The 16,239-nt window shown below is 36.0% G+C and overlaps 1 protein-coding gene and 1 long non-coding RNA gene across 2 annotated transcripts; one reads left to right on the top strand and one right to left on the bottom strand.

Annotated features, from left to right (window-relative positions):
• Nucleotides 1–655: 655 nt before the first annotated feature.
• Nucleotides 656–7,012, bottom strand: LOC147077059 (uncharacterized). The gene is made up of 3 exons (XM_085940675.1): nt 6,819–7,012; nt 4,795–4,944; nt 656–3,366 (listed from the first exon to the last, which is right to left on the bottom strand). Exons 1-3 carry the CDS (start codon nt 6,927–6,929, stop codon nt 1,474–1,476), a joined length of 2,154 nt encoding a protein of 717 aa, XP_085796801.1. The 5' UTR covers nt 6,930–7,012; the 3' UTR covers nt 656–1,473.
• A 529-nt stretch (nt 7,013–7,541) lies between these two features.
• LOC147077058 (uncharacterized) lies at nt 7,542–15,493 on the top strand. Its single transcript, XR_015069415.1, has 3 exons — nt 7,542–7,749; nt 8,879–9,031; nt 13,170–15,493. It is a non-coding gene; the product is annotated as an uncharacterized LOC147077058 (long non-coding RNA).
• Nucleotides 15,494–16,239: the final 746 nt, after the last annotated feature.

Below are 16,239 nucleotides of genomic sequence, written 5' to 3'. Positions count from 1 at the left end.
CTGTCAAACAAGAACAGCTTGTCGACGTGTCAAAACGGTAAACTAACAATCCCCTCCGGTACAGCTAATTACATTTTGTTTATAAATGAGGAACGCCGCCAAATTATTCATTTCATTTAACGCTCTCGTGGTGTACAGATCTATCAAGTAATAATAAAAATATGTCTAAGACAATCTGGAGTAATTTTCGAATTATTATTAGTAAACTTTTGGTTGACTGCGAAGAAAAAGAGTCCCACCTTGGCGAGCACATACATTATTTAAACAAGCCCCTAGCACGCGTTGCTGCCATGACAGGAACGACAAATGCAGGTTTGCAACACGCGACTGCAGCGCGCCAAGAACTTGTCGGACAGTAAGCTGCAATTTCCGATCTATAAAATAAATTAAGCTAGCATTTTAAGAAGGAACGAAGTGACGTGGGAAAAACGATAACATTTTTTTTTACTCAATAATTAATATCAGATAAGGATATAAAACCGAAAATATTAATTATCATGTACTTCATGGTTATGTCTATTTTGTATTTTAACCATGACAAAAACGTTTTTGTCCCTCTTGTAAAATTTGATTTGTGAGAATTACGCACTTTATCTTATCTTAAGTAGAATTAAGCAATCACTAATTAGTATCAAAATGTATGTACAGTGTCGTAAATATATTAAACAGTTGTAAAGATGAGACTATAATAACATTGTCTGGAACAGTGTTTCTCAACCGCCGATCCGTAGAAGTTTTCGAGCGGACCGCAAACATTTGCCTCTATGGTAAGCTCCATAGGTATAATACTTTGGTATCAAGATATAAAATACAACATCGTTAATTATTACAAAAACATGAAATTATCTTTCACATTTTCAACAATATATTTTTATGAAACGACTTTTTCGGCCATGCCATTATTAAAAACGAATTAAGAAAATCGAATGGATGTCAATGCAGCACTTCGCCTCTCCGAAACAACTCCGAAGACATGATCATCAATTATTCTAGCAAGATGCATTTCTGATTCAGCAGAGGATTCTCTGTGTTAGCGGTCCCCGATATATTACTCATATTTTTACAGGTCCACACGTGTACAGAGAACGATTTTTGAACACTAATGACTATCGATACAGAATAACCACGATAGAGAGTGAACAAGAACACACATAAAAATATAACAGGACTTATTCTCATATTATAATTATTATAGTGCATTAGTATGTTTTTATCATCATGCCATCATTTAGTAAATTTTCACAGGAGTTTCTTCAGCATAATATGCTTTTTTAATTGATAAGACTGTCTGACATGTATACAAACAATTTTGACATTTAAATGGCTTTTCGTTAGCATATGTCATTTTATGTGTCTTCAGCACCGCCTTCTTCAGATTATTAATCTCTTAATTATATATTATTCTTAATCACTTCAGTCGGCAGTGGTCTTCAGAGTAGAGCGGGTCGCGAAATTTTGCAAATATACATCGCATTAATATCGTTTTTCACTATTATGCGTTATTTTATGCTTTTTGAGGTTTCCGGACTGTGAGAATTTGGATGAGCAAATATTGCATGAATATAGTTTTTCACCAGTATGTGTTCTTTTATGTAGTTTGAGGGCACTGGATTGCGAAAATTTAGATGAGCAAACATCGCATTGATATGGTTTTTCACCTGTATGTGTTCTTTTATGCAGTTTAAGGTATCCGGACTGCGAGAATTTTGATGAGCATACATCGCATTCAAATGGTTTTTCTCCAGTATGTGTTCTTTTATGCACGATTAGATTACCCTTTTGCGAGAACATTTTGAAACAAGCATCGCATTCATATGGTTTTTCACAAGTATGTGTTCTTTTATGAATTTTGAGGTCTCTGGACAGCGAGAATTTAGATGAGCATACATCACAGGTATATGGTTTTTCACCAGTATGTGTTCTTATATGCACGATTAGATTACCCTTGTGCGAGAACATTTTGAAACAAACATCACATTGATATGGTTTTTCACCTGTATGTTTTCTTTTATGATTTTTGAGTTCATCAGACTGCGAGAATTTAGATGAGCATATATCACAGGCATACGGTTTTTCTCCAGTATGTGTTCTTTTATGAAGTTTGAGGTGACCAGACTGCGAGAATTTAGATGAGCAAACATCGCATTGATATAGTTTTTCACTAGTATGCGTTATTTTATGCTTTTTGAGGTGTCCGGACTGCGAGAATTTAGATGAGCATACATCACAGGTATATGGTTTTTCACCAGTATGTGTTCTTATATGCACGATTAGATTACCCTTGCGCGAGAACATTTTGAAACAAACATCACATTGATATGGTTTTTCACCTGTATGTTTTCTTTTATGATTTTTGAGTTCATCAGACTGCGAGAATTTAGATGAGCATAAATCACAGGCATATGGTTTTTCTCCAGTATGTGTTCTTATATGCACGATTAGATTACCCTTGCGCGAGAACATTTTGAAACAAACATCACATTGATATGGTTTTTCACCTGTATGTTTTCTTTTATGATTTTTGAGGTCATCAGTCCGCGAGAATTTAGATGAGCATATATCACAGGCATATGGTTTTTCTCCAGTATGTGTTCTTTTATGCACGATTAATTTACTTTTTTGCGAGAACATTTTGAAACAAACATCACATTGATATGGTTTTCCACCTGTATGTTTTCTTTTATGATTTTTGAGGTCATCAGTCCGCGAGAATTTAGATGAGCATATATCACAGGCATATGGTTTTTCTCCAGTATGTGTTCTTATATGCACGATTAGATTACCCTTGCGCGAGAACATTTTGAAACAAACATCACATTGATATGGTTTTTCACCTGTATGTTTTCTTTTATGATTTTTGAGGTCATCAGTCCGCGAGAATTTAGATGAGCATATATCACAGGCATATGGTTTTTCTCCAGTATGTGTTCTTTTATGCACGATTAATTTACTTTTTTGCGAGAACATTTTGAAACAAGCATCGCATTCATATGGTTTTTCACCACTATGTGTTCTTTTCTGCGATTGAATTTGATTGACCTTCAAATGAACACACGAAATATGTTTTTTTAATGAATTTGAAGATCCAAATGTTGTATCACAATGACTGCAAACAAAATTACGTGGAAAATATGTTGTTTTTTTTAGCTTGATTCGAATAACTTTCGGCAAAGCGTACATTGTCTGCAATTCTGTCTTTATGTCTTGTTCATCTATAGTTATTTCTGAATACTGAACCACCATGTCTTTCACTCCTTTCATTGGATATTCTCCTTTATCAACATTATCGATTTTTACCACGATGGCCAATGGAATTTCATTATTTTGACTTCCAATGTAAGTTGCTTCATATCGCTGAGTAGAAATCTAAAAAAAAATACGTTTGATGAGCCCGATTCGGTGAATAAATAAGTAAAAAATGTTCTCAAAACTTTAGAGTAAGTAGTTATACCGAGAGTTTAATGTCTTAAATAAACCCTAGCATTCTATATCGTCGGTGAAGGAGAAGTAGTACATGAACCAGATTCCAGAATTTGGTCGTTCCCTCTTTACATTTTTATATAGATAGATTCTTTTAGCATGTCCGATCCTGATAAAGTCATATGGGCCTTCACAGGCTAGAGGTTTGTATTAACAGATTGTTTTTACAAGAAATGGATGTTACAACCTATTACGACCATAGACCTGACTCAAATACAAATTGAAAAACAATGTGTATTTGACGGACCCAGAATTTGAACCTGGGACCCACGACATTATATGCCGACGATTAAGGGGGGACATGCTCAGCGTAGGTCAAAATGGAGCTTTTGCTCTATTTTCAAAGCATGATCCTGGACACACCTTAAACGTTGTAGATAATCTATTAATATAATTTTGAAGCCTTATTAACATTTATATTGATTTTAAACATTTGATGACTGCTTTATTGAAGTAGGGAGTAAAATAATGTTAACGCGCGTGTTTGAACATGTACCGTTTAAAAAAAAATTCGGTTAGGTACATGATCAAACACTTCATTTATATAATTAACTATTTCTTTTATTCAACGAATAATTCACAAGATTTAAGAATATATCATTCTGATTATTGAATATATATTATTTTGAAAAAAACCCTTTCTGATAGAGTATATTATAATAACCAACAGAAAATATCTTTTTTTTTGAAAAAAGTAAGTCACCCCGACGGGGAATCGAACCCTGTATCTCTCGAGTATACGCCTCATCCGTCGCATTAAGCCATTATGCTACGGCGTGACATACTAAAAGCGACAAATTTTAACTATTGGTCAATTTCTATACCTACCCATCAGCGTTCCTTCCAAATCAGCTACTTTGGCAATCGATTTTTTGACCAATAGTTAAAATTTGTCGCTTTTAGTATGTCACGCCGTACCATAATGGCTTAATGCGACGGATGAGGCGTATACTCGGGAGATACAGGGTTCGATTCCCTGTCGGGGTGACTTACTTTTTTCAAAAAAAAGATTTTTTCTATTGGTTATTATATACTCTATCAGAAAGGTTTTTTTTCAAAATAATATAACTTCATTTATAGTTTGTCAATTTATGGCTACGGCCGTATGTTGTAGCTTAACCACTGGGGAATGCCAATGTATGACTCACAAAGTATACTGTGCACTATTAATTTCAAATCTTGACAACCTACCTTCACCCCTCGCCACTGCTAGATAGGTGCCTATCTACGCATTATTATTGGCTTATGCCGATTGCGGTTGAATACAGAGATATAATTTAACATTGAAAAATAAGGAATTAATATAAATGATACCTGATTTACTGAGCTGAGTTGACAATAAGAAGATCCAACTGCATCATCATATTTCAATGAATGCTTTGTACCTTCAGAGATATTTGCATAGTTACTGTCAGACTGGGACATAGTCTCAGCCATTATATTGGTCATGTTTATATCGCGATCCTGGAAGAAAAATACATATAATTGAATACAGATGTCAGGTAAGGTTAGGTTTACACGCCAGTGATTTGGATTCGGAGAATACGTCAAATGACGCTGGATGGGGCGTCGAAGACCTGTAAATGAAAGAGGGATGCCTCCACCAAGGGCATACACACATATTTGTTCCTTCCTGATGTCCAATGGCAATTGGAGATAACCAGTCAATTGTTGACGGGGTAAGTTTTGACTTGTCACCCAAGCAACATGTGTATGTGGAGTAGAACTAGAGAGACAAAAAACCATATCCTCTGGATATATCTGAGAATAGGTCGCCGGCCTACTATAATGCTTTTACAAATTTTGCGACGTCTTCTTGCTGACGTGCAACTCTTTTAACATTGTTTAGTGTGTCTGTATTGTTTTAGCTATGTTTTTAGATATTTATGACATAATTAGTTTTTGTTAATTCTCCGTGCTCATCTCTCCAATGGGCACTATTATTAGAAAAAAAACTATGTAATATCACTTGAGTGCGTGGTAACCTCAGTCATGGGCATCTGCTCCTGAGACATTCCCAGGCGTAAACAACTGGTGATGTTTCACATCTAAATGAAGAGCCTCGCGATCGTTCGATTAAGACCGAGTAGTGTGCGGAGCGAGTTGGTTTGGATACAACTATGAAATACCTAGTCAGTGTTTTGGATAATCTTTAGTTTGTCATATATTTCGTTATCAACCAGGCACATAAGAATCCAAACAAATCAAAAAAACAAGATTAACTGAACCAAAGAGACTATCTCGGACAAACGTTTCTATAGATAGCAGAAGCGAAGGGTGGAAGTAGGCTGTGAAGATCTGACATAAATAGTGTTCACTTATCTTTGTCAGTCATACGTATTTGTTTTCATTGAACTAATAATACAAATAGCTGATAGTGCCCTTTTACTGTGAAGTCTAATAATATAAAATAATATCGATCAATAAATTCCTCAATATCTGCCTTTAACCATTTCTTTTTATCACTCATCGTGGATAATAATTTATTGCATACTGTTTCCGAAATAATATCAACTTCACCAGCTGTCAAACTACGAATAGGTAATGACCCTATCAGATGCTTGACATAAAAGTAGACGGCAGCTCAGCTTCGGTGATATATCGCTGCAAGTTCGGCCTTGTCGTATACGCGGTGTTTACATTTGCGTATATAAGTAGTTGGAATAAGTGACAGGTGAGTGTCTGATAGTAGCTGATACAAATATAATGTAATATATTATATTATATTATAATGTAATGGTGTCATACATAAATATGACGATATTAGTGTCGAATGTAAACGTACTATAAGAATACAAATTGCTGATAGTTTTGGTTAGTTTTTTAAAAATCAATTAAATAATGCCGAAAACAAGCCATAGGTAATAAATAGTTTTGGTGTGCTATGGGCGATAAAACAAAAAACAGTGCACAGTTTTTCAGTCATATCTACTTAATTGTTTTCATTGGATTACGAATACATGTTATTCCACATATTGTTGGTTCATTTTTAGTTTAATTGGCAGAGGCAAAGTTTAATTGAATTTTAAAAGCTAATTGTCACAATCTACAAATTGTATTTTTACTTCAATAAAAACAAATAAATATGATAGACATAATTTAATGTCCACTGTTTATGTTAACTTCACAGCTTGCCCCATACACATTTACTATGACATCTCAATAGGTAGTCATTTGATATCTTTTTACGATCTATGGAAATGAAATTCTCTTTCGGTTTTATTATCAACATGCGAAAACTTGTATTATCATACCACATTTTAATGAAGCCCTTTCTGTGGGTAATCTGCAAGAACATATTATTACGTCATACAATAAACACGTTGTGAAAAACTAACCTCAAAAAAGCAAATGGCTTCATCGGCATCCTCTTGTTTGATTGTTATATTGCGACAAGATTCTTCATTAGCGTCGTATTCCCTTCCATTCGGTTCTAGTTTTATATCCATTTTGCGTACGTAAATATTAATTTTATTAATATATTTGGCACTACCTCGCAGTTTTTGTGAAATGCGTGTACGAATTAAATTGTTTAGTCAAAGAAAAGTGTTGCCGCTATAAAATATAAAAATTGAGAATCCTGTGTTAGTCCTGCGTTCCCAATTATTTCTTGTCGGATCTTTCATTTTTATACAGGTATCAAGCGTGCAAAATGTCTATCTGGCACGACAAAATATATTAGCTACCTATTATAAATGTCATCATTATTAATTCGCTAATAATTTTTTTAAGTATAAACATTATTTTAACTAAATTTCTTACCAGATTTCCTAATTTAAATTATTTTATTAGCGTTTTATTATGCCATTTGGCTTTATTTTTCAACCATGTGGCATATTTTTACAAATGTTGACACCGTGTGTATATTATTTAAATATTTAATTTATTTAATATTTTCCAAAAGATTTACCTAACCGAAATTCATAGCAGTTGCTGTTGATAATATGTGATCAAAATGTTTATATTAAAATAATGTTAAACATTAGGTACATGATTAATATTTAAAATATTTATTATAACCATTGTATTGTAAGGAATCTACATTTATTTTTCGATTATATAGTAACACTGACACGTCATTGAATCGTGGTCGACTCTACTCACTGAAAAATTAAATGTACGTTTATAAACAGAAAAATGGATATAAAACGTGAACCAATCGATGTTAGTCCAATTTGGATTGACGTGCCCTTGCAATGTTCAAAGCCTACAGACGACCATACTTTAATTACTAATGTAAAACAAGAGAATGAAGATCTTTATATGGAGGTTAGTTTTGATACGATTAATATGTCATTTCATAATTATTATTACCTACCTAGTTGTCGTTGGAGTAAATGTGCCGCAGACGTGGCCATGAGATTTTACAACTTTATTTTTAGACCATACCAAACCTAATCTAACCTAATATTACCTCAAAAAATCTTAGTTTGTGATGATAATAGTGCATTAAAATGTATGAAAATTTAAAACTTTCAATAATTTTTATCGATTATTGAATCGAAAAGCCGATGCTCCGACAGAAAAAGGTATTTATTATAATTGTCTACATGAAATAAACTGTTTTCTTAAAAAAAACTATATATATAAAAGTTCATGGCTATCTCTGCGGCACAATTACCGTCGTTGGTTTTTAGAGAACAAGAGCTACTGGTTGTAGATTGTGTTAGGTTTCGGTTTGTTTTTAGACCGCAAAACAATTCGATTGCAAAAACGTTATGCGAAGCTATTCTAGTATACAAGGCGGCTATCGACGGTAGTTTATCATATTTATGTAGATGCGGTTAATTGTTACAATAGGTTGACCATCTAAACCGTCAAAAAGTGCTATGTTTTAACAGTTCTTTTCTTAGCTATGTTTACTTTTAGAGCGAGATAGGCAGTTATGACAGTTTAGTGCGGCTTATGCTTCATATACACTCTATGACGAACGGTCATATATATGTCGAAAAACCCGTTTCTTATGTTGGCGTCCTGTGTCACAGGGTGTCATAGAGTGTAAATACGATGTCATAGCTGTCATACAATATGTATTTATAAATGTCGGAATGGCATAGATTTGATCATAAACACTAAAACGCTCTTAGCATATATGTGCCCGATCGTCATATAGTCTATTTGAACCTTTACTTATTGGAACAATTAGGTATTTTAACTCATTACATAAATATAATAGATTACCGTCGATTACCGCCTTGTGTAGGTATTGAATGCGCCCCATAGAAGTGGTACCTTTACCAAATCAAATATTGATGTACCTATGGTATATCTCACCTCAAAAAACAACAAATCAGTTATGTAGGAATCAGCTTGTTACTCCAGACCCGTTAGGTATTTCAGTTCCCATTATTAGTAAGTTCTCACATGTGAACATATATTATAATGTCTATATTTTCAGTCCCCTGCAACGAGTTTCACCGATATTAAGCCTGAGACTGACCTTCAGCAAGTTGACGTCAAAAGCGAGATCGTTGAAGACACAACCCACCGGTTGCATGTTCAAAATACTCAACCGAGTTGCTCCTATTCGGAATTAAAGCCAGTTCATCAGGTAGATACCTACATTCAATAATTGTAAATAATCTTTTCTTGGCACTGTTCTCAAAGGTTTGCGACCATTGTTATAATATCCTCAACCTGGTCACCGCCATGTTCAGATTAATAAAGCCTGCGCATTACTATTTGAACAAGAAACGAGTGGTCCACTGGCATACTATTTATTGACAACGTACTTGCCAGCAGAGTTTGGTTCAGTCATTAAATCGATAGCGATGCTTCGATACAGACTAAAATCTAAATAAACAGAATAAACTAGACATCGCGAACCTGACAAAAAAATGCAGTCCTGTTAAACCTTTTATTGCTTGCATGATTGATGATGCTGCTTGATTATATGATTTGCCGCCCTTCGAGTAACTGCCGCCCCCAAGCGACGCTCAATCTGCCTACCTCCACGGGACGTCACTGCCCAGGTTCAAATCCTGGGTCTGGAAAATACACAATGTTTTTTATTGTACCTATGTTTGGAGTCAGATTATGGACCTAATAATGTTGAGCAAGTGGCAAACAACCAATGTCTCGTAAAAACAAGAATCTGTTAAGGCCGTACATCAGTTGAGGCACGGTCTAAAAGATCGTGGCTGGGCGATGCGCGGATTGCGGGTCGCGGGTGCAAATGACGCCTGTCAAACGAAATATAATTTGTCATATAAATGCAACATACGTCCATTTTATGTTCTGTTTATTGTTCTATTAGTAACAAAATAATATATTCATTGACATGTTTTCTTTTTAAAGTAAATGGGTAACGTTTTTAGTCATCTTTACTCGATTTAAGAATTAATTGGCCCGTCGCCATCACGAAGCAAAGTGACGTGTTTCCAGCTCGACGTTCTCTCACTGAATGCGAGTGAGTCCAAAATTTCGTTGCGCCTACAGTTGAAAATTATTTGCCGTTTCACTGATGTGTCACCTTAATACAAACCTCCACTAAGTAGAGGTCCGTATGATCTTATTAGGATCGGACATGGTCAATATAATACCTATATAAACATACCTAGTGTAACGTATAATAAAATTGGTGTAAGGTGGGTAGGATTGTATGAAAGAAGGAAGGGATTATGAAGGAAAGTGCGCCTGGGTATGGGGAAAGTGGATATTGGATAGAGGATGTGATGGGAATGCGGCAGAGCATGAGACGCGGGATTGGGTCGTGGGGGGTTGACATGCCTCCAAAGCCTAAGTTACTTGTCGGTTGCGTTTCTCATTCGGTTACTGCTGTAATATAATTTAAATACAATACTAATAGATTACTTTGAGCACCACCCTATGAATTGTATAGAGACAATAAAAAGGTTATTAAATAAAAACGCGGGTATTAAATTTTAACAAATGTATAATTGATTGAAGTAAAGAAGTATGACAAGCAGGCGAGAATGTAAGTATAAAACAGGTGTGTTGACGAGCGCCTGCATAAAATAATTAAGTTAATGATATCACAGATTAAATGGGCTAGTTCGGTGGACCGTTACGTAAATGATTTACATAAATACCATATTAAAATACTCTTAGTTCGGACGGGACGGGCGAAATTCACCGCTTTTGGACAATCCTTCCGTCCAAAGCGGAATTGAAGTGCGATCCCCGTCGCGTGTCGTCAGGGTTTTAGAGCCATGTTTCTCCGTCGGATTCCAGAGACTGAGCGAGATGTTCTTCGGCCGGAGGTCAGAAACTGAGAGAACGATTGTTGCTCCTTCTCCACGTTAAAAAGCTTGCCCGCTTGGCGCCGGAATTAGTTCAACGAACTTTTTTCAAACTTTTCGACGCGCGCATGCGTTCTTATGTTGTCTTTTGCGTCGAGTTGCCAGCATAAAAAGTGTGTCCATGTAATAACATGATATTAGGTACCACATAAAGAGTCAATGACATTGAGCTACCTACTTTACGAGTTGTTTGTTGGCGAATTTACTATTTGCCTGTAAAGTCGCCCAGTGTCAGCAGATTGTAAACAATCTACCGAGAAAAGTTGAAAGCCGGTCAACTTTACACGCTACACGCCGGCGTGTGGGCCTACTGCGTCTGCGCAGTATAACATCCCGTTAAAAAAACGAACTACGTTCTGTCAAAATAGTCGCTAGCTTGTTGGGTTCTCAGCGAATGGAAAGTTTTGTGTGTCATCATCACAATCGCAGTAGCTGAATCGCCCGCTTGTAAATTCGCCAACAAATAGCTTGTAAAGTAGTTCAATGTCAATAACGCATAAGCGTCAAGTTTGACAGTTTTGACGGATATTATGAAGTAGTTATAGCGACGCAGAGCTAGAGATATGATGCAATATGCTTAATGTAAAAGCAGTCGGAAATAATAACGTTAACAATAATAATATTTCTACCCTCTCTTATTCGTGCGCAGTAGAACAAATTGAAATCTGCGCAATTTCAAGGTTTAGTTGTCTCACTACAATACCGTTTTAAGAATCAATTTTGTACAGCCAAAGACAGCGCTCGAAATGATAGATTTTATGAAGCGAAATGCTCATAATTTCAATAATCAGAAATTATAAAAATCCGTCTGTAAGACAATTCTCTAAATACATTGGGATTGAAAATCTAGGGGCTGATCGGGGGCCCCTTGTTTCCTCGGGTCCCCACGCGGCCGCTTAGTCCGTATACCGCTAGACCCGCCCCTGACCTAATAGGTAAAAACAAAATCTTTTAATACAACCTCGACTATATGGAGGACTACATGATACTCTTACGATCGAACATAGTGAAGTACTAGTAGTAGTAATCCTATTACTCTCCTAGGGATTCCAATCCCGGGATCCCGAGCTATTTTCGATACCTATTAATCCCGGGATTGATAAACAAAATCCCGAAACTTTCGAGATTGATTTTTTTTATAAATTTTTATGGAAAATAAAATAAAAACGAAAATATAACAGAAAAAATACTTTTAAAAACAAATAACTACTTACATTAGAAATAAACTGAGTTTGAATGAAATTTGATTTATACCCATGTGTAAGTTGCCGATTCATTTTATTTTTTCACATAAATTAATAAAAAAAAAAAATATTGGAAAAAACAATGCTTCGCACACAAAGTAATTCCATCATGATCTCATACGTTTTACGGCAGCCTCACATTTGGCTGACTAATTAGATTTATGAAGCGGAAAAGCCATAAGTACACCATGATTTGCTTTACTATTTTAAATTTCGCTAACCCATTCATTAAGTCTTTACTATCTGAAACAGCGATCTCATATTAAATTAACATTATTATTTATATTACAATATTATTTACTCCGTTGAACTTATGTATTTCCAAGATTGAACGTATACAATATTAACAATAAATGTTTTAAATAGTATAAATTATACTAGATTTATTTTTGACCAAAATTTTGCAAAAAACCATTTGCAAATATAAAATTTTTATTTTAACAATGGAAAAAATGCCAATCCCGGGATTGTCAAATTGTAATCCCGAAATCCCGGGATCAGAATTTTGGCTCGGGATTGGATTCCCTATACTCTACCAAGAGAAATGTACACACTCTTGCAATATATTTGAAACACCTAAAGTCCTAAGTATATGCAATCATCATCATCAGGGGCGCGACAATCCGGTGTGGGTCCTGGCCTCCTCCAACAGCTCCCTCCACCTGTCCCTATCCAGTGTGGCCGCTTTCCAATTTGGTACCCCCAGAATACAGCAGTCACTGGCAGCTCCATCCAACCAGTTAATCTTTGGCCTCCCTCTTCTTCTACGTCCTATTGGATTGCTGGACATCACTCTCTTTGCCGGTTCATTGTCATTCATATGGTGCACATGACTTAGCCATCGCAGTCTTTCAATCTTAATTGATTGAACTGCGTTGCAATCTTCGTACAGCCCGTAGAGCTGAGCATTATATCTTCTCCTCCAATTGGCGCCATCCCTGATCGGTCCATACATACGGCGGAGAATTTTTCTTTCAAAGATGTTCAGGGCTCGTTCATTTTGCAGAGTTAATGTCCAGGTTTCTGATGCGTAGGTGAGCACTGGCTTTACAAGTCTCTTGAAAATAGTGGTTTTAGTTCGGCGAGATAGTATGCTGGACTTAAAATGTAAAAGTATATGCAATACTCTCATTTATTTATTTTAATGTTGTTTCTAATAAGACTATTCTGATATTTGTTGCAGATATATATGACAGCATGTCAAAATGACTATAAGAGTCCAATTACCAGCAAAACTTTCGATACATTCAATAAAACAGATTATCATACCCCACAGTTAGGATCTTTAACCAAAAAAAACCAAGTAAATACAACAGAGCCTACAGAGATAACTGTACATGACCAAAACATCAAACGTGAACTGTATACGATGTATTTGCCGAAGGTGGTTCGTATAAAGCTCAGAAGAGTTATACACTTTCAACGTTATTTTATATGCAGTCATTGTTACGGAGTTTTTGGATCACTAAATACACTAAAAACTCACAAAATGTCATGTTCGAAGAATCAGTATGAAATGAACACGCATAACACGAAACTGACTCCTGATCAACCATATAAATGCGATCTTTGTTCATTTAATTGTTCGCGACTCTTTCATTTAAACACACATAAAATGGCACATACTGGTGAAAAACCATATAAATGTGACGTGTGCTCACATTCATTCACGCAAAGTAGTCATTTGAAAAAACATAAAATGACTCACACTGGCGAAAAACCTTATCAATGCGATGACTGTTTGTATAAGTGTGCAGCACTGAGCGATCTCAAACGACATAAAATTAAACACACTGGGGAAAAACCTTATCAATGTGATAGTTGTTCATATAAATGTGCAGCATCAACGGTTCTCAAAATACATCAAATGATACATAGTGGTGTTAAACCATATCAATGTGATGTGTGCTCGTTTAAATGTAGTATCCTCAGTCGTCTTAAACAGCATAAAATGAAACATAATGGTGAGAAACCATATCAATGCGGTGATTGCTCATTTAAATGCTCGAGGCTTAGTAATCTGAAAAGACACAAAATTATTCATACCGGTGAAAAACCATATCAATGCGATATTTGCTTATTTAAATTCACGCAGTTAAGTAATCTTAAAATACATAAAATGACACATACTGTCGATAAAACCCGATAAATGACATTTTTTCCTATAAAAGTTTGCGTAATTATAAGATATTTATTAGACGCATCCTCAAAATTCCTTGGACTGACCGGGTGACAAATGTTGAAGTTCTCAATCGAATGGGGAAGGACCGAGAAGTTCTACGTAGTATCAAAACTAGGAAACTACAATACCTCGGCCACATTATGAGAGGACAAAAATACAGCATTCCCCAACTTGTCATTCAATGAAAGATCAATGGGAAGCGTAGCAGAGGATGGCGCCGCATTTCGTTGCTTAATAACCTCCGTGATTGGTACGAGTGCTGCTCCACCGAACTGTTCCGGGTAGTAGACGACAAAGATAAGATCGCCTTGATGGTGGCCGACCTCCGCTAGAAGATGGCACAATAAGATGAAGAAGATAAGATATTTTCATGTTATTAAATAATAAAGCGCAGTGTTCAACCAGTGTGTGCTTACCGTAATCATATATGCGTGTGAAACATCGACCCTTAGTAAAAGAGAGATCGAGAAACTTAAAGTAGCAAAACGTGTTATGGAGAGGTGGATGCTGGATATAACGCGAAAGGACAAAAAGCAAAATGATTCGATAAGAAGGCAGATAAGGGTTTGCGATGAAATAGATGACTTCGCTAATAACCTCAAATGAAAATTGGCTAGACATATAGCTCGAATAAGGGACAATCGCTGGACATATCTAGTCATCTAGATTCTAGTGGTACCCAAGGGGTATAAAACGTCCACAAGGAAGACCTAGAAGACGCTAGATAGGTGAAATGGTTAAGTTTTTGATTCTGATGTTGATAATTACAAGTAATTTTAATGAAAGTATTTTCATTCATCACACAATGACATATTAATAATGCATTCTGCTCGGTGATCGTCGAAAGCCTTGTTACATGTACTAGGTTCACTAAATGACTGCTTGATCAGTCCCCCCAACAGATCGCTTATTTATTTTAATTATTCAGATACGTACCGATTCATGTTGTCGTGCAGGGTTTCCCAAACTTTTTCTGCAATGAAACACTTCGCAAACCCGGAAATTTTAACGGAACACTTAGTTTATTTTGTAGGTTATTTATTAGTGCAGCTAACCGTTCTGCCAATTTTAGCAACTGTCGTTTAACTGACAAGACTTGTCAGCCGGCAGTTAAAAACAATATACCCCATCTTTTTCATACGTACGGTGTGAGAAAAGATGGTCCTCCGTCTGTACCAAGATCATGGCCCCTACATCCCGAAGCGGGCCCCCAGGCTTGGATCTTTAGCGGAACCCCTACTTTTCGCTAAGCGTACGGCGTAAAACCTACTTAACGCAGTGAGTTCGGCGGAACATATTTTGGGAAACCCTGTTGTAGTGGATGTAATAAAACTGTATCCGAAAAGAAAATAGCTGAAAAAGTAGAGATAAATGATTTGTTTCGATATTTAAAAATTTTCGTTACTAGTACTTCACCATGTTTGATCCATAGAAGATCATATGGATCTCCATGGAGTGGAGATTGTACGAGGGTGGGTCAATAAGTCCTTAGAAAAGCCGACAGGTGGCGCGACTAGACTGCAAGCGGTTTGTTTTCATGCAGCGGCACTACCGATTCAGTATGCTGCGAAGTTTCAATCAGATTGGTCGGGTTGTTGTGTGTTTCTCGTACATTTAAAAAAAAAATTGCTTGTGGAAAATGGAAAATGGAGAAAATTGAGTTTAGAGTTGTTATTAAACATTTTAATATAAAAGGATTAACAGCAAAGGAAATAAAAAATGAGTTGGATTTAGTTCACGGCATATCTGCTCCTTCACTTGCAACTATTTATAACTGGTTAAATGAATTTAAACGTGGTCGTACATCAACAAAGGATGAACCACGCTCAGGACGTCCTGTAGAGGTGACTACACCAGAAATGATCAATAAAATCCACGATATGGTGTTAAGTGACCGAAGATTAAAGTTGAGTGAGATAATTGAGGTTACAGGGATCTCAAAAGGTAGCGTCATTTCTATTTTACATGACAAATTGGGCATGAAAAATATTTCTGCAAGATGGGTGCCGCGTTTGCTCACAGTCGACAATAAACGCAGTAGGGTGGTGGCCTCTAAAGCCCTGTTGTCGCT

Source organism: Rhyacophila brunnea, unplaced genomic scaffold (assembly GCF_057557595.1).
Source record: "Rhyacophila brunnea isolate RB1 unplaced genomic scaffold, BYU_Rbru_1.0 scaffold_13, whole genome shotgun sequence".
NCBI classification, from domain to species: Eukaryota; Metazoa; Arthropoda; class Insecta; order Trichoptera; family Rhyacophilidae; genus Rhyacophila; species Rhyacophila brunnea.
This window is presented reverse-complemented; position numbering and strand designations above follow the sequence as displayed.